General features: G+C 48.4%; 1 protein-coding gene across 1 annotated transcript; it reads left to right on the plus strand.

The window, feature by feature from the left end:
* Positions 1-321: 321 nt before the first annotated feature.
* LOC122920894 (transmembrane protein 178B-like) lies at positions 322-25,719 on the plus strand. The gene is made up of 4 exons (XM_044270700.1): positions 322-837; positions 18,714-18,827; positions 21,119-21,256; positions 24,592-25,719. Exons 1-4 carry the CDS (start codon positions 405-407, stop codon positions 24,834-24,836), a joined length of 930 nt encoding a protein of 309 aa, XP_044126635.1. The 5' UTR covers positions 322-404; the 3' UTR covers positions 24,837-25,719.
* Positions 25,720-26,080: the final 361 nt, after the last annotated feature.

A 26,080-nucleotide genomic window follows, 5' to 3' on the forward strand; every position in this document is an offset into this window, starting at 1 on the left:
ATTATATAGGGGTATAGTGTATGCCTGTATCGGGGTGTACACACAGTACAGTAATATATATGGATATAGTGTATGCCTGTATCGGGGTGTACACACAGTACAGTATTACATGTGGATATAGGGTATGCCTGTATCGGGGTGTACACACAGTACAGTATTATATACGGATATAGTGCATGCCTGTATCGGGGTGTACAGTATTATATAGGGATATAGTGCATGCCTGTATCGGGGTGTACAGTATTACATGTGGATATAGCTCATGCCTGTGTCGGGGCGGTGGTGTCAGGCTCCTCCCCCCGGCCTCCTCTCATCACTTCTCTCCCTCCATAGACTGAGCGGCCGCGGCGGAGGATCTGATGCTGGGGCCGGTGCCCGGGGTGTGATCCACCCCCGGTGACGCTATGAGGCTGCTGGCCGGTGCCGGTCTGTGCCTGGCCCTGTGCGCCCTGGCCCTGCTGGCGGTGGCTCTGTGCACCGATCACTGGTACGAGACTGACGCCCGCAGACACCGGGACCGCTGCAGGAAACCGGGCGGCAAACGGAACGACCCTGGCTACATGTACACCCCCGGGCAGCACCTGCCTCTCCGCGGAGGGGGGGCCTCCAAGAGCCGGGCGGCGCGCGCTGGAGGGGAGCTGCTGCTGCAGAGGGGGGTCCGGCTGATCTCCAGAGCCGGGGAGCTGGGTGCGCCCCTTCTGCCCCCCGACGCCCCCCGCCCTTACCTGGCCCTGGACTCCCACTGTACCCGCCGCTTCAACTCCACCGTCTCCGGTCTATGGAGGAAATGCCACCGGGAGGGGTTCGACAAGGACACGGAGGAGCTCATCCTGAAAGGTAGGTGCCCAGCCATCTCCGGGGCCCCTTTATTATTGGGGTGCATACTGGGCACGTGAAAATTGGGTGGGGGAAGGGCGGCTGGCTTCAGGTAGAACAACAGCACAACCATGGGGGCCCGGTGATTGCCCCAATTATTGATCCTGGTCACATGACCTTAAAGGGGTTCATTAGTTTAGGCATTTACCTGTGTCAGGTGACCGTATGGATGGGGGTCCGGCTCCTCTACAGTGCCCCCCATCCCATTCCCTCCCGAATATAGGGGTCCCCTGCACTCCAGGTAGAGTTGGAGCTTCACCTTTATACATAGGTGTAAGGAGCTCAAATACACAGTGACTTCAATGGAGCAAGGAGCGTCCCCCGATGACATGAAGTAAGGGGGTCCCCCGATGTGGTGAATGAGGGGGCCATGGCCACACGGTAGGACCCCCTAATTCCTAATGACGTACCCCATGGCTCACTGAAGTTAGTGGCAGTAATGTACCAGTCTGGGCGGAAGGGGCCCAGCATCTACCAAGTGCTAAGACCTATTTGGTAACAGGGGTGGGGGGCACACCTATGTGACTAAATAGCTTGACGCCTCCCTTTATCCAAAAGTGTGACCCCCGCCATTGATGAAATTGTGTGACCCCTCTCCTGATTTAGCATTGGGACCTCTTTATTGACCACATGGGGGGACCCCTCCGTTGACCTCATGGTGGGACCCCTTTTGATTAACTGATGGCTCCCCTTCATTGACTGCACGGTTAGGACCACTCTGCTGACCCAATAAGATTAACCCTTCACTGACTAAATAGCAGGACCCTTCTGCTGACTGAATGGCAGGACTCCACTGTTGATCACATGGTGGGTTTCCTTTATTGACCCTTTGGTGGGACCACCCAGTTGGCCATGGTGGGACCTCTTCATTGATTAATGGCAGGACTCCTCTTTGATTAAATGGTGGGACACCTTTATTGACCCATTTGCAGGACCACTCTGTTGACTGAATAGTAGGATTTTACGGCAGGACCCCTCTGTTAGCCAATTGGCGGGACCCCTCTTTGATTAATTGCGGGACCCCTCTCTTGATCACATGGTAAGACTTCTGTTCATATGGTGGGACCCCACTTGATTAAATGATGGATCCCCTTTATTGACCCATTGGCGGGAGCCCTCTGTTGACCACATGGCAAGACCCCTCAGTTAAACATATGGTGAGACCCCTTTATTGACCCTTTGGCAGGACCCCTCTGTTGACTGAATAGTAGAACCCCTCTTTGATTAAATATTGGGACCCCTCTGTTGACCGAATAGTGGGACCTGTGTATTTGCTGTACCAGGGACCCCTCTTTTTACCCAGTGCTGGAGCCACTTATTTGCCAGGGACTCCCTTCATGCCTTCCTTTAGTGGCGGGTTCCTTCTTTTACCAACGTGCCATAGTACCAGACCCCCACTAGCGTAATCTTCTGCCACATCCCCCTCCCCCCCCCCCCAGGTATCCCCACCTGAGGTCCCTATCAGTCCCATCTCTAGTGATGTCGGTGACTGTCGGTGAGATGCGCGGTCCTTTATCTGGTAACGTCCAGGTCTATGAGGGTGGTCTATTATGTCTGGGGGCCCCACAATATGCGTGGGGTCCATTAATCAGGTGGACGGATGACTTCATGTCCTACAAACTGATAATAAGCGGCCGGTGATGATAACGTGGATGTTGGGGGTGATCATAGGATAGGTTCTTCAGTGTATTCATTCCCGGTCTGCAACCTGTGGCTCTCTGGTGATTGTGGAACTACAAATACCAGCGTGCCCTGCCAGTGTTTGGCTGTCAGGGCATGCTGGGGATTGTAGTTCCTCAAGAGCATTGCTCTAGTAACACAGGTATAGACTATATAGGTCAGCAGCTGTTTCCCACTATATGATATGGACCCCCCCTTCGCTCCTCGCCCTCCGCGCTCTCACGCCAAGGAGGCGACATCCATTTCTCAGCCACTCAACGAGCAGATATTTTAGGAGACGGAACGATTCAGAGAAAGGAAACGAAACCTTCGAAAAACGGCAGCGACTACTACTCCCAGGTTATCCTTAAGGAGGTGACCGCTGTTCACACACCAGCGCCTCGCCGCCACACGCGAGATCAGTAAACAGCAGCCGCACCATAAATCCTGCCAGAAAAGGTAGGGGCAGGATCCCGGGGTCATACCTGCGCTATACCAGGTGGTGTTAAAGGGGTCCCTAGGATATAGATCAATAGGGCTTATACATGGAGTGCGTCTCCTCCTATAGAACCTGCAGGGGTGACATGCCGCCTCTGTAGGGCTGCTCAATGGGTAGGGTAAACTGTCAAACACAGGTGTAGCAGAGTTAAGTTTGTCCCGTGGTACAAATGCTCGTGATGTTACAAAGGGCTGTGGCCTCATGGATGGGGTAAAATATCAAACACAGGTGTAGCAGAGTTACGTTTGTCACGTGGAACAACTGCTTGTAATGTTCCATAGAGCTGCGGCTTCATGGATATAGGGTAAGCTATTGAATACAGGTGTAGTAGAGTTAAGTTTGTCACGTGGCACCAATGCTTGTGCTGTTACATAGGGCTGTGGCTTCATGGATGGGGTAAACTATGGAGCACACATGTAGCAGAGTTAGGTTTGTCACATGGCACCAATGCTTGTGCTGTTACATAGGGCTTTGGCTTCATGGATAAAATAAACTATCGAACATGGATAAGGTAAAACAGATGTAGCAGAGTTAAGTTTGTCACTTGGCAACAATGCTTGTGATGTGACATTGTGTCTCTTTTGGTGTTACTCTACACAAGGCTGTGGCTTCATGGATGGGGTAAACTATGGAGCACACATGTAGCAGAGTTAGGTTTGTCACATGGCACAAATCCTTGTGATGTGACACTGTGCCAGCGTGACCCAGGGCCGCAGCTTCGGGATAGTACACTTTTGATTAAAATCTGCTCTATAGGCGGCTCATGGTGCCATCGTGGGGCAACCGTTAACTTAACCCTTTGCTGCAGATCTGTGTGTTGTATCAGTGGTCGCCAAACTGTCTCCCGATCGGTGGAAAACTACAACTCCCAGCATGCTCTGACAGCATTACAGTGCTGCTCATAGCGATAGACTGTGGTGCTGTCCCTGGTGCTGAACGTGGAGTGCAGCCTGGCGGTATGAGCACAGCGCCCCTAGAGACCCGTCAGGGGTTATGTGCCTGACCGTAAATGAGCCGCACTTGTTAACCCCTCGCACCCCTCCTGTGATTCACACGTGCGTGCTATATTTATTCCTAGGGAAAATTGTACTCGGTGCTGTACAGTCACGCTCCCGCTCCTTACCGTTGTGCGAAAATGTATTGATTCGCACTTCAGTAATTGTGTAAAACGCAGTCTTAACTCTTTCACTGCCGGGGGGGGGGGGGAGAGAAGAAGCTATGGGAATCGTATCGGTTGTCGAATTTGTAAAGGGGGACTGCTGGGAGCTCCAAATCTGTAGTTGGACTCTATGGCAGGTCTTTTTTATTTCCCCGCAGCGCCTCCGCAGGTAAAAATGAAGCATTACGCGCTTTTCATTCAAACCAATGGGCTGTCCATGTAACGCATGGATCTGTCGGGTCCCCCAATGCAGAGTCGCGACGAGCGTCTACATCGTCGTTGCTTTTGTCTCATCGTTCCTCCCCCATGCTTTACACTGCAGCTCACCTAGTTTGGACTAGCTGCTGTATATTAGTTGACGGCTAAGTCGTTGCACAGCAGGGACATAATGATTATAAACCCCAAGCTGCAAGATACATATACCGAAGCAAATGAGCCTTAGCAAGAGGGGTGGGGGGGTTTGGTTGAGAGATCTGCATTCTGGTCTATAGAGGTGGGGGAGGGGGAGCAGATGCTGCATGCTCCTCTGCTGCACTTATCCTGTGGGAGAATAATACAGGCCGGCCGGGGGGGGGGGGGAATGCAGCAAATTGTCCGTGCTGGATGGAGCCCAGTGAAATAAAGAATACCGTCTGTATATGAGAGCCTACGGGGGACGGCAGCCATTGTATGAGGGGGATTTAAGTATTGATGACCTACCCTCCGATCAGTGGGGGTTCGACACCTGACGCCCCCCGCTGACCAGCTGTGTGAGGCTCTGCAGCCTTTTCATACTATACCAAGCACAGCGCCGCACTTTGTATAGTGGTCAGGCTTGGTATTGCAGCCCAGCCTAATTCACATAAATGGGGCTGATCTGCCCCAAAAGTCATGCGACTCATGAAGAGGCGCTGCGGTGGCGCCGACAGTCGGAACATAGGTCATTAATACTTTATATCGTGGAAACCCCTTTTCAGTAGCGTTTCGTGACGTATCCATTAAAACATAGCATAGGGGTGACGGATGCCACCGTTAGGATTCTGGTACAGCCTCTGTTTAATCTATATGTTTGGAGCTCTTCCCGGCGTATACAGTAAAAGGAGGCCAAAACCGCAATTTGAACATAGCCTTAGGCCCCTTTTCCGCACGGGCGCAATGCGTGACGTGAACACATAGCACCCGAACTGAATCCTGACCCATTCATTTCAATGGGTCTGTGTACAGGAGCGTTTTTTTTTTTCACGCACCAATTCTGAGTTGCGTGAAAATCGCAGCCTGTTCTGTATTCTGCGTTTATCACGCAGCCCTGGCCCCATAGAAGTGAATGGGGCTTCAGTGAAAAACGCATTGTATCCAGAAGCAACTGCGGGTGCAATGCATTTTTTAATGATGGTTGCTAAGAGATGTTGTTTGTGAACCTTCCGTTTTTTATCACTCGCGTGAAAAACGCATCAAAACGGACTGCACCCGCGCAGAAAAAAAACGGAACGCAATCGCAGACAAAGGGTCTATTCACACATCCATGTGTGTTTTGCGGATCCGCAAAACACGGACACCAGCAATGTGCGTTTTTGCGGACCGCACATTGCCAGTACGTAATAGAAAATGCCTAATCTTGTACGCAATTGCAGACAAAAATAGGACATGTTCTATTTTTTTTCGGGATCGGAATTGCCGATCCGGAAGTGCGGGTTCGCATTTCCGGATCTGGACAGCACATTGTGCGGCCCCATAGAAATGAATGGGTCCGCAATTCCGTTCTGCAAAATGCGGAACAGAATTGCGGACGCGTGAATGGACCCAAAACTGACTGAACTTGCTTGAGAAATGGTGCGAGTTTCACTGAACGCACCCTGAGCTAATCCATATCATTCGTGTGAAAGGGACTTTAAAATGCCACCAGGACCCGGACCCCCCGCGGTTCTACTGAATCAACCTAGATTACCATACACTCCTTCCTGTCATTTAAGTTGAGTAGAACCCAAGTGGGTCTTAGGCTTGCTGCCATAACACAGATGTGGGGGAAAGATAAGTGGCGTCCAGACACATCCGGCACCGATTATCCCCAAGGGGGTCTGAAAATGACTTGGAAGTTGTCCCAGGTAGGACTTTTACATGAAAGGGGCATTCCTCTCCCAGACATTGATGAAGTACACCTATCTCCAGAACTGGCCCCCAAAGTGACGGACAGCGCGCTGTGCATGCGCAGCACGCTCTAAATTCATAGCGGGAGTTCCAAAAACAGCCGAGCAAGTGTGCTCAGCCTTTTCAGAAGTCCCATAGCGGTGATTGGCGTGTGGGCGCGCTCCTTTTCACTTTGGGGGACCCCATTCTGGAGATAGGAGCGGATCCCAGAGGTCTCCTAGCGATATGTCATCAATGTTTGAGATAGGATAGCCCCTTTAAATTCCTGTTAAATCCATAAAAATAAAAAGAATCTATGAGCTGTAATACTGCGCTCAGCCTGCACACAGATGTGGCGCTGTTTTGAGAGAAAAAAGCCCCCCGTCGTCTTGTTTCTCCCTAAAAGCAGCTATGCTCGGACGGTGGCCTAATGTCCACTGTGTCTCTGACCATGAGCTCACATAACCCCATCACTCACACCGTCGAGGTTTCCCTTAATTTTACTGACTTGATATTCGCGTTCAGATGGACGCCGGATATTGAGGGCAGACACTATTCTTAGTGCAGCGCTGATCTGATGCAGCATTACATGTCCCCCGGGATTATCCACCATACATGTTTTATCCCATCTCAAAACCCAAATATTCAGGTGTGACTGCAGTTAAAGGGGTCCTCCACTGCCTAAGGCCTCATGCACACGACCGTTGTTTGGGTCCGCAGCCGAGCTGCCGTTTTGGCGGCTCGGATGCGGACCCATTCACTTAAATAGGGCCGCAAAAGATGCCCGTTCCGTAAATTGCGGAAGGCAACACGGGCGGCTTCCGTTTTTTGCGGATCCGCGGCTTGCGGACCGCAAAAAACGGCATGGCCGTGTGCATGAGGCCTAAAGGAACCACAAACCCTGAAATGAAGGCTAGAAGTAACAAGAAATATGGTCGCCCTCACCATTTGTCAGTCTTCAGCACTTTCTGAATGATCAGTCACTGAATATGTGTCCTGGTAAAACTTAAAGGGGTTGTCCAGGTCCTGAAAAAAAAAATTAGACATGGCCGACTCCGATTGTCTCGGTTCCTGTGGTGCATCTCCGTCAAAGTGTGACATTCCGATTCTCAGAACGTCGCTGCTACTAGCTAATCAGTGGCTTCAGCAGTGACGTGCGCAGGTACGGGATGTAAACACTGAAGCGAATGATTGGCCTACAGCGCGGAGTCGGAACCTCACACACAGGATCAAGGGATCCAGCAACCCACCTTAAAGGGGTTGTATCATCTTAGACACTGGTGGCGTATCGCAAGGATATGCCACCAATGTCAGATAGGTGTGGGACCCACGCCTATTTCCAGAACAGGAGCGGAAAGCAGCTGTGCATGTGCGGTCGCCCTCCATTCATGTCTATGGGACTATCGGAAATAGCCATGCACTAGCTCGGCTATCTTCGGGAGTCCTGTAAAAGTGAATGGAGCGGTGGTCGTGTTTGCGCAGTACAGTCTACATTCATTTCTATGAGACTTTCGAAAATAGCCAAGCGTGCTCGCTCGCTAGGCTGTTTTCAGAAGTCCCATAGAAATGAATGGTGTACACGCTCCTTCACTTTCGGGAGCCCTTTCTGGAAAAGGGTGCTGGGTCCCAGAGGTAGGACCTGCACCTATCCGACATTGGTGGGCTATCCTAGCGATATCCTTTCTCCACAACGTGCTCCCGAAAGTAAAGGAGAGTGCACTGCGCATGGGCAGCGTGCTCTCCATACATTTCTATTGGAGTTCCGAAAATAGCTGAGTGCGCGCGCTTGGATATTTTGAAAAGTCTCATGCAAATTAATGTAGAGTGTACTGCGCAAGCACGACCACCGCGCCATTCGCTTCCACAGGACTGCCGAAGATAGCCGAGCTAGTGCATGGCTATTTTTGACAGTCCCATAGAATTGAATGGAGGGCGGCCACGCATGTGCAGCTGCTTTCGGCTCATGTCGCAGGTCCTGTTCTGGAGATACGTGCGGGACCCACATCTATCTGCCATCCTAGCGATATGCCACCAGTGTCTCAGATGAGACAACCCTTTAATTGATGCAAACTTGCCTGCTGAAGAAAGTTTCCAATATTCGATGCGTGGATCGGTCACTCTTGAACCTGGTCACGTGACGCGCCTCTCTTCGGAAAATCCTGCGTCCATCAGGCCAAATACTTGGATTCCGGTCAGGGGCGTAGCTAAAGGCTCATGGGCCCTGGTGCAAGAGTTAGGCTTGGGCCCCCCTTCCCTCAGTGCTTTGTGTGTCTTCTTATGCAGCACAAGGGTCTTTGGGCCCCCTCAGGCTCCTGGGCCCGGTAGCGACTGCTACCTCTGCACCCCCTATAGCTACGCCCCTGATTCCGGTCTAGTCTATGGATGGGCACATTACTTCTGCAGCCTAGGACAGCGAAGGTGCTGTGGACATGACCAGAACTACTCATCTCCATAGCACATGTGCAAATTCCATCGTTTGTGCATGCGCCAGGGAGATGAACAGTTCTGCACATCCCCAGCACCTCCCCCATCCTGGGCTGTGGAAGTGACTATCCACGCAACTTCGACTTTGGCCCAGGGGTAGACATCAGATGTGGGATCCCTCACTAGGATGAAGGTACCAGGTCACCACCACTCCTTCAGCCACCCTATGTAGCTGTAGGGTGATCTGCCCCGTTGGGCACCACTTATTTTGTTGGACCCTTTTGCTATTTGCCCAGTGATGGCACTGGTGACTTTACCAGTAGAAAAGCTTTGGCTCTAAACTTTGATTTATGGGATACAGGTTACGGGGTAGACCCTGTCGGGGCCGACTGCTGTGTGAGGGATCGGGCAGGGTTGCATTAGGGTCCATAGAACCTGGATGGATGGTCAACCAGAGAACCTGGATGACTGCACCTTCATCACCATGCTGACAAGATGATGAGAGATCCCACGTCTTATGTCTACCCCGTGTGGATACCTACCCAGGACAGGTCCGCCTGCCAATACACATGGTCTGGTCCTACGTTTGTGACACCACAGTACAGTTGTAGGGAGTGGGACCATCAATTTGCCACCCCATATTGCCGTGATGGTGAAACTTTTAGAGACCAAGTGCCCAAACTGCAACCCAAAACCCACTTATTTATCGGAAAGTGTCAACACGACAATTTAACCTGAATACTACAGTCCAATATAGTATGTCTTCCATGTACTTTATCATTTAGCTATAATATCCCGCCTACACTCAGTGCGCCACCCGCGCCGTTCATAGCGCGCGCTGCGCTGATGAATGGCAGGAGAAGTCTAAGGCATATTGGTGCACCATAGACTTTTTCCAGGGAGCGGGTACCAACAGAGAGGGCTCTGAGTGCCACCTCTGGCACCCATGCCATAGGTTCGCCACCACTGCCATATTGGGTTATACCTGTGTTTATAGCATGTGCTTACTACTTAGCAGCCAGAGGCAATATTTTAGCTTTGAATCCTTCTACTTAGGCCTCACGCACACGGCCGCTGGGCTGCCGTATTGCGGCCCACAATCGGCGGGTCGGCAATCCACGGCCGCCGGCTGTGTGCACCCCGCATCAGGGATGCAGACCCATTCACTTGAATGGGTCCGCAATTCCGGAAATACAGAACTGAGTCACGGAACGGAACACCGGAAGCACTCCGTGGTGTTTCTTTCCGTTGTTCTGCACCGCAAAAAAATATGACGTCATATTTTTTGCGGTGCGGACTGACCACGGACCCATTCAAGTTGAATGGGTCCGGCCCGCTGCACGGATTTTGCCCGTGCATTGGGGACCCCAATTGCGGTCTCCAATGCACGGAACGGCATTTATAGTCATTAAAAGTTCAAGGGAGTTTGTCAGCGGTTTTGATCATGCTTAACTGCTGACAGCTCTAGATATGGGCTGAGGAGAGCAGTACATACGTTTTGTGCAACTTTTTTTATCAGGATTAGTGTGAATATGAAGTTGTTTCCTCCTAGGTTCTGCTCCTACATGTGCCCAGTATGGGTTGTCTCATCTTGCTGGTATATGCCACCAATGTCAGATTTTATCCCCAGAAAGTACCCCCAAAGTGAGCAGAGAGCGGCCGGACACACGCAGCTGCCCTTTATTCATTTCTATGGGACTGCCGAAAAAAAAATCCTCTCCAGCAGTCCCATAGAAGTGAATAGAGCGGTGACCAGTGCGCGATCCATTCGTTTCTATGGGACTTCTGAAAATATTTTCAAGACTCCCATAGAAATAAATAGAGAGCACTGCTGCGCATGGACAGTGCACTCTGCTTTACTTTCAGGGGCCCTGTTCTGGGGAAACATGACTGATCTCCTGGGATTTCTCAGTAATAGGACAAAATATAGGACCAAGGGAAAGGAGGAGATGAAGGGAGAATATATTTATTTATTTCTATTTAAGGGGAGGGACTGCCAGAGGAAGCAGGAGGAGCAAGGGTGCACAGAGTGGCTTGGGCCCGCCCTCAGTGCACCTAACTGCTCATTTGCATATGGATTAAAAGTACTGTTCTCCAGAATAAGGCAACAGATCACTAAGTGAAAGGTATCATTACCTGAGCTGAGTTAGCCCTACATGGCATTGTCTGGTTTAGCAGTGAATTTCCTGCGATAGACTCCCCTTTAAGAGCACCAGCTCTCTTGACATGCATGTTCTAGTAAATACATGCGTTTTCCGTGAAATAACAATTCTGTAACATCTGGAGAACTCTGCAGTTTTTTTTTTTGTTCCTCTGTTACTCCTTCTGGAAATGTATGAATAGATTGACAACTGGGTGTTACCGTTTCCCTTGTCAGTGGATGTGTCCCTAAACAGTCAGGCACTGTGAGCAGTGATTGGGTAAAGACATGACCCATTGGCAAGGGGTATGTCAGTTAAAGTCATACCTTTAACCCCCTTCCTGACATCCGCAGTACATGTACAGCAGATGTCGGCTTTTTAAAGGCAGCTTTGGGGCAATTTTTTATGATCGCATTTTACTCATTTTGGGCTAGAATTCGTTTTTTTCAATTGGTCTTTATTAAAAAATGTTCAGTTGTTTCTGAGAAACAGAAGTTAAACATCAGTCAGTTTGCAAGCAGTCACTGTGTAGCTCTTATCTCTGATCTCCTGACCTTATAAACACTTATTTACTCCACATTCTTATCAATTTGATAAGAAGTAAGCTATTTTGAGTATTTAGGAGGTCAGGGGATCAGAGATAAGAGCAACACATGAGCCGTCAGATGACAGGATTTAAAGAAAACAGACTGTGACAGCTTTGTCTGATTTTTCACCCTTGTATCTCAGAAACGGCTGAACATTTTTAATAAAGACCAATTGCAATGATTTTCAGCCCAAAATAAGTAAAAAGCAATCTTAAACAAAAATGCCTCCGAAGGTGTACATAGCCTTTAAACATGGCGCCTGTTCAGGACGCCACAGCCGGTGGGCACCTTGCTGTTTTGCTAAGTAGTCGGCGTGCAGGCGGGTGGCCTGGTGTAAACACTCAAGAGGGTGTAGCACTTTTACAGGTGCTGCGACCCCTTCCAATAGCTGAACAGAAGGTCCGATTCAGATACCCTGCAGTCTGATAATTCATGGCCTGTCCGGCACATAGGACATCAGTGTCCTGAACCCAGAATACCCCTTTAACCCTTGTTAGACTTTACTAATCAAGACATAGTCATTGTTTAAGAGGAAATTCCTCATTGTGTTCAGCGAAGCAATCAAATATATCCCGGCAGAAATCTCCCGCTCATAAGCGGAGCCTTTAATCCTTCCTAATCCACTACGGTAAGCGCTATCCTTTTACCCGGGATGCAGGATGACGATAGTTTGTAAGGACGCCAAATTCTCTGTCTCGCCCCCTGGCATCTCTTTCTACCGACTATTAGAGAAGGGCTTATAATTAAGGATATAAACCAATATCTTCTTACACACGGAGAACAGGTAATAGCTACTTATAGCAACACCTGGCGTGCAGGTCAGTGACATCTGTTGTCCCCAATTATCAGCCATTCCATTCGGGTGAGAAGCTTGTAGTGTTTTTTAGTGGATTCACTGACAGTTTGGGTGGAATCAGAGTCCTGGAGTTTTAGACAGTATTAGGTGGAATCAGAGTCATGGAGTCAGAGAAGGTTTGGATGGAATCAGAGTCATGGAGATGGAGACAGTTTGGGTGGAATTAGAGTTGTGGAGTTTTGGATGGAATCAGAGTCATGGAATCAGAGTCACGGAGTCAGAGACATTTTGGGTGGGAATCAGAGTCATGGAGTCAGAGAAAATTTGGATGGAATCAGCGTCATGGAGTCGGAGACAGTTTGGGTGGAATCAGCGTCATGGAGTCGGAGACAGTTTGTGGGGAATCAGCGTCATGGAGTCGGAGACAGTTTGGGTGGAATCAGCGTTGTGGAGTCAGAGACAGTTTGGGTGGAATCAGAAGCATGGAGTAATGGAGTCGGAGACAGTTTTGGGTGGAATCAGAGTAATGGAGTCGGAGACAGTTTTGGGTGGAATCAGAGTAATGGAGTCGGAGACAGTTTTGGGTGGAATCAGAGTGATGGAGTCGGAGACCGTTTGGTTGAAAGCATTGGGTTGGCGACAGTATTGGGTGGGATGAGAGTTATGAAGTCACTTTTGGGTAGAGTAGGTAGAAATATACTGACTTCAACCCCGTCTTTAAAATATAAATTGTAAATGTTAATACTATACTATATATGTTATGTGCCTTCAAGCTGAGACCCCTATTTATCACAAAACAGTTATGACCAGCCGGCCTGTGGAGTCAGAGTCAGTTTTGGGTATTTGAGCTTGGAGCATAGAAAAATAGAGGCATCAGAATTTGGACATTTGGCTTACCAACTCTGTGTGTGAACTTCACCTTAGGGGTGAATGTGTAGTGGAAAGTCAGATGACCTTCTTAAACATGGGATCCTCCATCTGCTCCAGTCATTTGTGTGGACTGTTTTTCCAGTGAACCCCACCTGTTTCGCAATGTGACATCTTGGGCCACCTGGCCTTTGTGTAAGAGCATCTGTGTGAGAATAGAGGAGGGAATACACCAGAGAGGATTCCCGACCCTGATCTTCACACCTGTCTCTGTGTCATAAGGGTTAATGCTACTTGTTAAGGGTTTCTTGACAATTAGAAGATCACAGAGTCTCCTCCTGTTAGGACCTCCAGCGATGAGCTGTAATCTGTCACAATATCTAACAGTAGGTGTTCAGTTTCCCTGCAGCACCACCACAGGGGAAATGAAGCAATACATGCCGTCCATTCATATCAATGCAATGTCTGTGTAACGCAGGACAGGACGGGTCCTCCAGAGCGAGAGATGCTCTTTGTAACGGATCTCCACCTCACCATGAGATGAAGATCCTGCACAGAGGACGCCCTCTATTAATCAAAAATTCGCTTCATTTTCATTATTTGAATCTACATAAAAAATAACAATTTCTCAAACGAATAGAACATGTGCTGTGTAATATAATCATTGCTAAAAAAAATTAAAAAGTGTTCCCAAAGGGGTGATCTGCTGCGGACGATGGGGATTGTGCTACATACATGTAATGACTGGCCCATCTACAGTCAAGTATATTTATTCCGGGGCTTGACAAATCAAGGGGGGGGGGGGGGGGGAGGAAGCCACTGATCTAAAATTTTCTATTACTGGACCACAGATCATTCTGCACCCCCTATAGCTACCCCCTTGGACAGAGCCACCCGCTAGGGTGGTGTGATTCACATATAACATAGACATTTTTTAAAGGGGTTCTACCATGACTAATGTAAAAAATGAAGTTGAGACATCATATAGTACATGACAATCTCTTTCTAACAAAGCTAGAACCAGTCCTGGACCTCACATGGCTCCAGAGATCTTCCCGTTCATTATATCAAGCTAGCAGCTCAAGGAGGCGTGTCTCAGCTCTCCCTATCACAGCTCAGGAGGCGTGTCTCAGCTCTCCCTATCACAGCTCAGGAGGCGTGTCTCAGCGCTCCCTATCACAGCTCAGGAGGCGTGTCTCAGCGCTCCCTATCACAGCTCAGGAGGCGTGTCTCAGCGCTCCCTATCACAGCTCAGGAGGCGTGTCTCAGCGCTCCCTATCACAGCTCAGGAGGCGTGTCTCAGCTCTCCCTATCACAGCTCAGGAGGCGTGTCTCAGCTCTCCCCATCACAGCTCAGGAGGCGTGTCTCAGCTCTCCCCATCACAGCTCAGGGGGCGTGTCTCAGCTCTCCCCATCACAGCTCAGGGGGCGTGTCTCAGCTCTCCCCATCACAGCTCAGGGGGCGTGTCTCAGCTCTCCCCATCACAGCTCAGGGGGCGTGTCTCAGCTCTCCCCATCACAGCTCAGGGGGCGTGTCTCAGCTCTCCCCATCACAGCTCAGGGGGCGTGTCTCAGCTCTCCCCATCACAGCTCAGGAGGCGTGTCTCAGCTCTCCCTATCACAGCTCAGGAGGCGTGTCTCAGCTCTCCCTATCACAGCTCAGGAGGCAATTGAAGGATTAAACTGAGCATGTGCGGCCATCTCAGTGAGCCAGTCAAAGAAATTAGAAAAACCAACAAACAGCAGGTGGCGCTATACAGATACATTGAATTACTCACTATCTATATGAAAATTTTAATTACATGCAATTATAAAAGTATTTAGATGCAGGTGCTGGTTTGAAAACTGTAGAATATATTTTGTGGGGCAACCCCTTTAAGGGCCTAATGACTACAACGATTTAACACTGATCCTGCAATCAGTGTGGGGTATTCCATATACCCCACAACAAGCACGCAACTCTGCGGGTTTACCGTCTAGTTTTTCACACCGCCTCCAACTCTATTAATGATAGAAAGCTATATAATCTCGGAGACATCAGCTGTACTGCGGATAATCATGTGAGGTATACCATTCACTAATTTGCTGCGTACTTCTCCTTTAAGATGGCACGAAATCGGCTAATGAGCCCTGGACATGTCTCGAGCGTAATGCTTTTTTTTTCTTTTGCGGGCTCATTAAATATTGAAATGCTTGTTATAGGATGAAGTCAGCAAGTTAGATGTTGAGATTTCAGGTAAGTATTTCCTATAGGTGGGTCATTTAATTAAGATGGCATCAGTGTTTCCAGGGCACCGGATGAATTGCTATTTCAAGTGATTCATACGATGCATTAGTGATCACGGGCACACATCGAGCTGAGGTTGGCGGCCGTCCAGGCAGCGCTGGGTTACATCTCTTTAGATGAGGAAATGTTCCTGATTTAAGATACAGTACTTATGAATGAGGACGTCATGTCAGACATTTAAAGGGCCGGTAGACCCGTAAACTATGTGCAGTAACATGCTCTTTGTTCGAAAGTCAGTATGTCATCAAGGTAGATCTTTAAATTAGAGCATCTGTTAGGCTACTTTCACACTTGCGTTCGGAGCGGATCCGTCTGGTATCTGTGCAGACGGATCCGCTCCTATAATGCAAACGATGGTATCCGTTCAGAACGGAACCATTTGCATTATATTTCAGAAAAAAGTCTAAGTGTAATTTGTATTCAGACGGATCCGTCCAGACTTTACATTGAAAGTTAATGGGGGGGCGGATCCGTTAGAAAATTGCACCATATTGTGTCAACTTCAAACGGATCCGCCCCCATTGACTTCCATTGTAACTCTGGACGGATCCGTTTGCCTCCGCACGGCTGAGCGGAGCGGAGGCTGAACGCTGCCAGACTGATGCATTCTGAGCGGATCTGCATCCACTCAGAATGCATTAGGGCTGGACGGATCCGTTCGTGAGAGCCTTTAAACGGAACTCACAAGCGGAGCCCCGAACGCTAGTGTGAAAGTAGCCTTAGATGTTGTTGGGTTCAATCACGACAATTGAAAAACCTGCATACCCCATAGTCCTGATTATGGTTGCCGTTAATAGAGACTATGGGGACTGTACCCCTATTAAGTTTGCCTTTAATAGGGGTACGGTCCTCATAATCCTGATCACTGTTGCTTCTAATAGGGGTACAGTCCTCATAGTCTTGATCAAGGTTGCCTCTAATAGGTCCTCCTAATCCTGATCAAAGTTGCCTTTAATAGGAGTATGGTACCCAGAGTCCTGAGTAAGGTTGCCTCTAATAGGGGTACAGTCCCCATAGTCCTGAGCAAGGTTGTCTCTAATAGGGGTACAGTCTCCATAGTCCTTGCCTCTTATAGGGTTATGGTCCCCATAGTCCTGATCAAAGTTGCCTTTAGTAGGTGTACGGTCCCCCTAGTCGTCCTGATCAAAGTTGCCTTTAGTAGGGGTACGGTCCCCCTAGTCCTGATCGAGGTTACTTCTAATAGGGGTACAGTCCCCATAGTCCCGATCAAGGTTGTCTCTAATAGGGAAACGGTCCCCACAGTCTTGATCAAGGTTGCCTCTAATAGGGATAGTTTCTGAGTCACAGTTTTTAAACTGGCTTGACGAATGTAGAACATATTTACCCGGTTAGATATGGGCCCCCAGGCTAAGGAGACCCTGGCATCTGCCCTGGTTGTCTGAGTTGATATCACTGTGGGTAAGCTGCGTCCAGTTAATCATTTCCCTCTAGCGGCCACTGCAGGGCAGATGTGGTATTGCATGTTGGCCATTGATGTGAATGGCTGAGCCCGGGATTGCCAGAATGAGAGCCATTAGTCTGGACCAAATTATGAGATTCGTATGCCCTATTAGGGGTGATGTTCATGGTGAAATAATCCCTTTAAGGCTAAAACTACGACATGTCCGACATTTATTCCGGCAGCCTCTCGCCGTGCCTCGCCGGGAACTCTTCCCCCGCCCCTTTTATAGTCAATGGGGACGAAGCAGCAGTCCGGGGGCACAGGTTCACTAGCGGCAGGACGGATCCGACAGGCTGTTCACCTGACGGAACAGCCTGCCGGAGGTCCGTGCCGCTAGTGTGAAAGTAGCCTAAGATACAGAAAACAATACTTAAAAAGTTTTCCAGGATTAAAAAAACATAGCCACGCCTGTCCACAGGTTATGTCGGGTGTTGCAGTTCTATTGTAGTGAATGGGGCTGAGCTGTAATACCACACGCAGACCGTGGACAGGTGCGACGCTGCTTTTAGAAGGAAGCAGGCACGTTTTTTTTAAGAACGGTATGCAGGAATGTTCGATTCATATTGAGAGCCCACCAGGCATAGTGAGGACGCCAGAGATACTTTTGCTGTGAACATGTCTGTAATTTGGTTGATGAATGCAAATGGAGGATGGAGTCTGATCTCCTTCTGGCTGTGGTCCAGACCTGCCTGCCATGGACTGGATGCATTAAGATTGTTCTGGCTCCGGTCCTGCTTTAGGCTTCTGAAGTAGTGCGCGACTTCGGCGCACAGGATATCTGATAAATGTATAATTACAGGGGAGTCTGACCTCTGGGACCCCCAAAGATCAGGAGAACTGGTGTCCACTGTGTGAATGGAGCAGTAGCGCACATGCATGACCATTGCTCCATTCACTTTCCATGGCATTGCCGTCCACAGGGCTCATTTGGTTCTGACCCATGCGTTCTGTTCTTTGATTCACACAAGGGTATTGGAGACCAACGGCGAGGGTCCCATCAGTCAGGATCATAAAGGTAGATAGGTCATTAATGTTGCTTGTGGGTCAACCATTTTTTTTGTGCACATGTGTCGCTCAAGCCTTCACCCAAACGTTTTGCAGCTGGGAAAAAGTTTCCAGAATGCTGCCACATAAGATCTAGAAAATAATCCAAAATGGAATCATGGGAGATCCAAGATCTGGAACAGGGATCAGCAACCTCCAGCTCCCAGAATGCTTCATTCACTTCTGTGGGAGTTAGAAGAACAGCCAAGCATGTTTGCATGCTGGGAGTTGTAGTTTCACAACAGCTGGAGTGCCGACGGTTGCTGATCTCTGATCTAGAACTTGCTTGTGGCTATGAAGGTAGAACACCCTCTAACCCCATTAGACTCCACATGGACTGTATGGGTTTGCATCTGTGTAGCTCTGGCTCCAACTTAAAATCTATGCTTGGCCTGCACCTAACCACCGAAGATGGCCCCCTGCACCATGTATCACGAGGTCCCCCTTGGTGGAGTATAGGCAAATAATGACATCATTGTACATTCAGCATGCTCTATCATTACTCCATACATTACCTGTTCATTGCCTCCTGGGTCTGGTGTAATTATGAGCTCCCAATACTATTTAGGTGACAATGAGGGATCTCCATAGGGACGTCAGGATCCCACATCCTTCATCACCATAAGGAATAATTACAATTACAGACACCCTCAAGGTTCCTGTTCAGTACCGTGTAGCATGATATAAGATGTATGTACACCGGGGTCACATTACATACATATATATATATATATATATATATACTGTACATACATGTGCTGCATGAGACGTTATATCTTCTCACCCTGGTCACATATGTTCTTTTGCAGAAGTCGTTCAGCGCTGCACTCCAGTCAGATATCACTACACATCCTCCTCGCTGCCATCAAACCTGCCAATCAATGTCACCAAGACCATCCGTCAAGACGAGTGGCATGCTCTGCGTAAGTACCCCATGCCTTCACGCCCAGGCCACGTATCCATTTCCTATACTAGCATTGCACAACCCTTTAAGGGCTCTTTCACACAAGCGGATTCCGTGCGTGGAGTCCGCTGCGTGAAAGAGTGCCAAGCCGCGCTCTGGACAGCAGAGACATGATAGATAATGCTCCATGTCTCTCTGTGATCTTTTTACTACAAAATCACAGAGAGATCAATCATGTTAACGCTCCGTGTCTCTGCTGTCCAGAGCGCGGCTTGGCACTCTTTCACGCAGCGGACTCCACGCACGGTATCCGCTCGTGTGAAAGAGCCCTAACTGTTACTCCAGTCACAATTTGGGCAACCAGGCAGGCTAGACACATAGGGGGTCATTTGCTAAGACCGGCTTTTTACACCTGTCTTAGATTCCCCGCTGCTCTGCTGTAAGAGTCGCCTAATTCATGATGAGGCATGCGCCTTGTCAAAATTAGGCGAAACTACAGCAGCCGTGCCCCTGGCTGGAGTAGTTTTCTGTCCAACTGCCGAACACGGCATAAAACAGGCTGTGCCACTTTAAAATTGTCACACAGCCGGTCCAAAAAAAAAGGGCGAATATTTTTACGCCTAAAATAGTTGCAAGCCGGAGCCTTGTCATAAATTAGGCGCTTTCTCTTCCAGCTCAGGGGAGAGACAAAGACTAACGTAAAAAGCTTGTCTTTGTAAATGACCGCGAATATGTTGCTGGGGCCTGTTAAAAAAATCCCAAGAGCTGAACAACAGTGACTGTAAGGCCTCATGCACACGACCGTAGTTTTGGTCCGCATCCGAGCCGCAGTATTTGCGGCTTGGATGCGGACCCATTCACTTCAATGTAACAAGAAAAACAGTCCAGCTTCACTGAAGATACTTGAGGCTTTATTTAAATCCCGTGCAGATAAAAACCAACATACAGCAATGCAGAAAATCGACCGGTTTCGGATCACTACAAGTACGGATCCTTAGTCATGATGTACATCATGACTAAGGATCCGTACTTGTAGTGATCCGAAACCGGTCGATTGGACCGTTTTTCTTGTTATTTTGGAACTTACTGTGCGCCAAGGTTCAGAGCGAGGTCCGGGCTCCTGGTTCCCTGTGGATGAGCGCGACATTTTCAAGTGTTTTCCATTCACTTCAATGGGGCCGCAAAAGATGCGAACAGCACTCTGTGTTCTGTCCGCATCCGTTGCTTCGTTCCGTGGTCCACAAAAAAATATAACCTGTCCTATTCTTGTCCGTTTTACAGACAAGAATAGGCAGTTATATTAATGGCTGTTTGCGTCGTTCCGCAAATTGCGGAACGCACATGGACGCCATCTGTGTTTTGCAGATCCGCAATTTGCGGACCGCAAAACACACAACGGTTGTGTGCATGAGGCCTAAAACTGTGAAAAATGACTGACAGATGTTTTAACAGATTTCTGTTGGCTGCCATGTGCCAAGTCATGCATGTTTGCCACACAATGAGGCCTCTTGCACACGAACGTTGTGCATCTGTTCCGTGAGCCATCCACACGGCAAAAAAATAGAACAAGTTTTCATTTTGTGCGGTGCGGAGGCACGGACAAAAACACCACAGAAGCACTCCGTAGTGCTTCATTGGGGTTCCGATCCGTGCTTCTGTTCCGCATCTCCGTGATTAAGGACCAAAACTTTTGCGTGCAAGAGGCCTAAGGCCTCATGCAGAAGATGCATATTACAGATTTTCCACCTGGATATTCATGCGGAAAATCCACAGCGTGAGGGTGCATGCTCACCACTGTGTGAAAGCCGTTCCCGTGTTGGGGATCCGCTAGACGTGGGCACCAGCCATGTACACCCAACATCGCGGTGTGGACCGGTTGACTTCAGTAGGTCCGCAAAACGTGGCGAAACATAGGACATGTTCTATCTTTTGTGGCACTGAGGCACAGACCCAGAAGGGCTTCCATGTGCTTCCGGGTCTGTGCCTTAGCACCGGAAAAGACACCTGGATACGGGGTGCACACGGGCAGCGCCCTGTGTTTAGTAGAACCATGGCTTGCGGTCCACAGCACAGGCATGGCCGTCCTACAGTCGTGTGAATGCACCCCAACACGTACATTAGGTTTTCAGAATCTCATATACACGGTGTGGAAATTGACCTGCAGTCGTCAGAAGTTTCAGTGCAGACTTTTCAATGCATCAAAATCCACAAGTAACACATGCGTATTTGGGACAGAAACGCAGTGAAAATCGTAAAAACTTTACTGCCCTGTGCATGTTTTCTAAATGATCTTCTGTTTCCCTCCCCCAGATCTGCGGCGGATGACAGCTGGCTTCATAGGGATGGCGGTCTCCATCATCCTGTTCGGATGGCTCGTCGGCGTGTTGGGTTGCTGCAAGGAGCATGACCTGATGCAGTATGTGGCAGGGCTGCTGTTTCTCATGGGAGGTGAGAGGACTGTTCACTCCACTTCAGGTCATGGAGTAAAGCTAATTATCAGCTATTGACTTGTCTCCTCACAAAGAGATCATAGATTGATGATCAGCTCCTCCAGCTGAGGACACAGGGATGGGGGGGAGGGGCGCTCTGTATTCATTTTTAAGAGGTCTTATGGGACCCTTCACAAATTATGTTGTCACACGGGGCGCAGTCTGATTGATTATGTCTGCCCATACATTAAATGTATTCTGTGGTAGAAGTGAAAGGGAGTCTTCCTCTAAAACAAAAAGATGTCATTTATATCAAGTTCAGGAAAAGCCGGATGATATCCAATGGGGGAGATTTATCAAAACTGGTGCAAAGGAAAACTGGCTTGGTTGTCTATAGCAACCAATCAGATTCATCCTTTCATTTTCCAAAGGAGCTTGGAAAAATGAAAGGTGGAATCTGATTGGTTGCCAGTTTTCCTTTACACCAGTTTTGATAAATCTTCCCCAATATGTCTGCCACCCAGCTGTCTCAGATGAAAATTCTGCTGTCCCCCTGCTTTCATATAGCTATACCTAAGCATATTTAAGCAGAATTGCGTTATGGTCCGTGGTAACGGAATCCATAACACAATTCACCTTTTACCAGCAAACGAAGAGTGAACGAATTTCATAACCTGAAATTCGCTCATCTCTAGTGACAATCTCTGTAAGAGCTGCAATAACGGCCATATTGGACAACAGTGTCTAAAAGGAAAACTGTATGTGTGGCCCATAGCAACCAATCACAGTGCAGCTTTCATTTCTTCTAGTGCTCTTTGAAAATGAAAGCTGCGCTGTGATTGGTGGCTCTCTTTTAGTCATTTTTTCTATAAATCGTATTGGATAGGCCCCTAGTATCCTATGGGCACGATGTTACTGATCTGTACAGCACAGATCCATAATACAGCCATGTGTATAGTGCCTTATGTAGGGTGTGTTCACATGTTGTTTTTTTCTGGTGTTTTTATGCACCTTTGGCTTTTTTAGTTATTTATTTCCTTATTTTTTTTTTTTTTGCTATAAAACTGCCAGTTCAAGGTCTAAAATGTTGTTGCACAGGCGATTGGGAATGGTAAAAGGGAATGGCAGCGGCCGGGAAATCGGCCTGGCAAATTTAGGCCTCATGCACACGACCATAGGCGGCCCGTGTTTATATTGCTACCCGCAAACAACGGGTCCACAATATACAGGCACTGGTCATATGCGCACCGTATCACAGATGCGAACCCATTCACTTGAATGGGTCCGCAAACCGGGAGATATAGTGCACTGCAAAACGGAGGCACGGATCAAAAGCCCCTGGAAGCACTACGGAGCGCTTCCGTGGGTTTTCTGTCCGTGCCTCTGCACCACAAAAAAAGTAGTACATGCACTACTTTTTTGCAGTGCGGATCGTCGGATGTGGATCGCAGACCCCATTCAAGTGAATGGCACCGCGTCAGCAGATGGTGGGCACGCAGTTGACGCCCGTCTATTGTGGGCTGCAATTAGCGTGTGCATAAGGCCTTACTAATATTTATGATGCAAAACAGGCATAAAACTTTGAAAACTGCTTCATTTAGGGGCGGGCGACATTTTCACTCCAGGTGCGCGGACTGATGGAGGTGCACCTGATTTATGATGGCCAGTTGCCGTGTTCGCCCGTGAACACATGCGGGCTGCCATCTTAAGCCTTTACCTGTGCCTGCGCTGCGAGCCGGTCTGAAACAAATGTGGTCACCGGGAGCAGGCAGTTCCGAGAACAGCCGCCGGGGGCCTTTATCGTGCTGTTCTCGGAACTGCCTGCTCCCGTTGACCGCATTTATTTCAGACCGGCTCGCGGCGCAGGCACAGGTAAGGGCTTACCTGTGCATCGCCGGACTTGTGAGTTAAGATGGCAGCCCGCATGTGTTCGTGGGCGAACACGGCGAACTGGCCATCACTGATGATGACGCCTGCACAGGGGCTAACAAAGACTGGGGTAAAAAGCTGGAAGTTGATAAATGACCCCCACAAAAGGTAACCCAAAAAACTGCAGATGGTTATTTGGGAGTTTTTTTACTGGTAAAAAATGCCAATGCAAATTTGTGTATGTGAGGACCCTAGGGGTGTCCTGGCATTTTTCATGTCCCAGTTTTTCCTGACATTTCTTTCCCGTGTGTGTTTTGTTTATTTTTATTTTTAGTGGAAAATTGCAGCGGCTATATAGTATGTCTGCTCAAAGCCAAAAAGGAAATTATGAAAAGCACTGCAAACAGAGCAGGGTTTTTTTGTGGTGTTTTTTCACTTCTGATGCGTTTTTTTGGGGCCATGACATATTTTCTAAAAGCAGCATGTTCTAGATATGGGATTGCAGCCGTTTTCTGCTAAACATATTAGGGAAAAAAATGTCTGAATTTGAAGTCAGTTTTGGTACCGAATGCCTGAAAACAATGCCATTGCTTCAACATGCTGCAAAATTTGCGTAAGTGCCTTCAGTATTGAGATCTTCTAGTAGATCAACAATGATCTACTCCTGTAGTATCGTGAATTCTAAGATTTGGGAAAAAATTGACTTAACGTGACTTAGGTACGTAAAACTTTACTAGACTATGTTAAAAGATATATACAGTATATAAAGATAAGAGTAAAGTAAGTAACACTCACCAAAGCTGTGAACAAATGAGCGAGCTCCCCATCGACCAGTTCCCCACATGGCACCCAGCCGATGCCCATGTGATACAAAGAGAGGTGATGGTAGCAAGACACATCTTACCCTGATGATGCCCTCAATAATGCTAAGCTCTTTGTTACATATCTAAATGTTTTCTAGCCTCCGGGCCCCTCTTAAAAGTCTTCAATGTGCAGTACAAATGCAGTGATGGCCAGTTCGCCGTGTTCGCCCACGAACACATGCAGGCTGCCATCTTAACTCACAAGTCCGGCGATGCACAGGTAAGCCCTTACCTGTGCCTGCGCCGCGAGCCGGTCTGAAACAAATGCGGTCACCGGGAGCAGGCAGTTCCGAGAACAGCCCGATGAAGGCCCCCGGCGGCTGTGACCTGCTCCCGGTGACCACATTTGTTTCAGACCGGCTCGCGGCGCAGGCACAGGTAAGGGCTTACCTGTGCCTCGCCGGACTTGTGAGTTAAGATGGCAGCCTGCATGTGTTCGCGGGCGAACTGGCCATCACTGTACACATGTACTTCATACTCAGGAACGTGGCCGGGTATCAGGCACGATTAACCAATTACACTGCAAGGAATTAAAGCAGAATAAACCACTAAAATACCTCCTGATTTTGGACTTTTTATCTAATAAATCTAATTGCGTCTTGATCTCTTTTGTTTCTTTTAGGAACATGCTGTATCATCTCCCTCTGCACCTGTGTAGCCGGCATCAATTTTGACCTGTCTCGGTATCCACGCTCTGTGTACGGTTTACCAGAAGACATCAGCCATGGGTATGGCTGGTCAATGTTCTGTGCCTGGGGCGGGCTGGGACTCACCCTTCTCTCCGGATTCCTCTGCACTTTGGCTCCATCACTCAGTGCTTCCCAGTCTGCCGTCCAAAAACCGCGGCAAGAGAACGGGGCAGTGTGACCTGTGGACTGGAGCAGATAGGAACAACCTCTTCGAAGAGAGAAAAAATAAAAAAATAAAAAAGAACATGCCACCAGACTGAGGCGCTCGTATCCTGCTAAGGAAGTTGTTCTGTTCAACTTGTGTGTCCGACCGTGTTGATTGCTTGTGAAAATTACAGAAGTTCGAACTTCGTGTTAACTAAAGGGTATTATGGGAAACGGAGTGGATGGGGACAGGTTACATGGCCAGAAGGGAATAATGGGCTCTCTCTACTGGGAAACACCACGGATGAAGTTCAACCATTGGAAACGTCTAATCTGGAATAGACATTATTGGCAGGAGACGTGGAATCCAAGAATCCAATCCCAGCCTTCTGGAGAAGACATTTTCCTCTTTGTACAGAGACATTCATCAGTTTGGTGCAGCTAAATGACCATTGCCTATGGGTTCAGTGTTTGAGAATTTTGTATACACACCTATATAGAAATATAACGACAGGTAGCAGATTTTTACATGTTTTAATACAGTCCACAAAACCGCCTTACACGTCCGCAATTGGCTCTGCAAACAAAAAATTCAAATTTTTCCGCTTGCGTCCTGAGTTTAGTGCCTTGGCACATAACCACCCGCCCTGGGACAGGGATACATTAGAAAACATACAGACCTCCTGCCGTGCCTTTCGAGTAGGTCTCTTGAGCCTACAGCAAACTCAGGCTCCATCCGAGAAGCTTTTGGGAATAAGGTGAAAGAAATATTAGGAAACCATTACAAGAACAAAGCGCTCTGACGATCACGTCACCCGATCAGAGGCTCCAGGGGATGAGATGGACGGCTAGCCTGGTGTGTGTTGGGAGTCAGGTTAAGGTGGGAGGAGGGAACATGTGGTCATAGACCGCTTCTTAAGGTGATGTAATAATGTACATGTAGTCCCATCACAAATTATGAAGAAAAAAAAAAAGCACATGATAAAACGGTTCATTGTATTTCTCTTTTATTTTTTAACCTAATTTATTGAATAAATAGATTTAAAATGCTATTTGAGTTTTTTATCCGCACACGAAAACCTTGTGGATACTGTATTTTGTATTACTTTCTCATAGCAAAGATAAAAATGAGGAGCTTTTTCTGGAGCCACTTGACACCATGGACAGAAGGTCTTGGGGTATGGCCACACGGTCAGGTTTCCTGACGCAGTTTTGGAAGCCGAAACCAGGAGTGAATAAAAAAAAAACTTGATGTCTTATCTTTCCTTTATATTTTCT

Source organism: Bufo gargarizans, chromosome 10, assembly GCF_014858855.1.
Source record: "Bufo gargarizans isolate SCDJY-AF-19 chromosome 10, ASM1485885v1, whole genome shotgun sequence".
In the NCBI taxonomy this organism is placed as follows: domain Eukaryota; kingdom Metazoa; phylum Chordata; class Amphibia; order Anura; family Bufonidae; genus Bufo; species Bufo gargarizans.

What these genes read in the sequence shown, in the direction of transcription:
- LOC122920894 (XM_044270700.1), top strand. Translation starts at nt 405, where the DNA reads ATGAGGCTGCTGGCCGGTGCCGGTCTGTGCCTGGCCCTGTGCGCCCTG. An exon ending in GGAGGAGCTCATCCTGAAAG is followed by an intron (nt 838 to 18,713) that starts GTAGGTGCCCAG and finishes GTTCTTTTGCAG; the next exon opens with AAGTCGTTCAGCGCTGCACT. An exon ending in GCTGCTGTTTCTCATGGGAG is followed by an intron (nt 21,257 to 24,591) that starts GTGAGAGGACTG and finishes TGTTTCTTTTAG; the next exon opens with GAACATGCTGTATCATCTCC.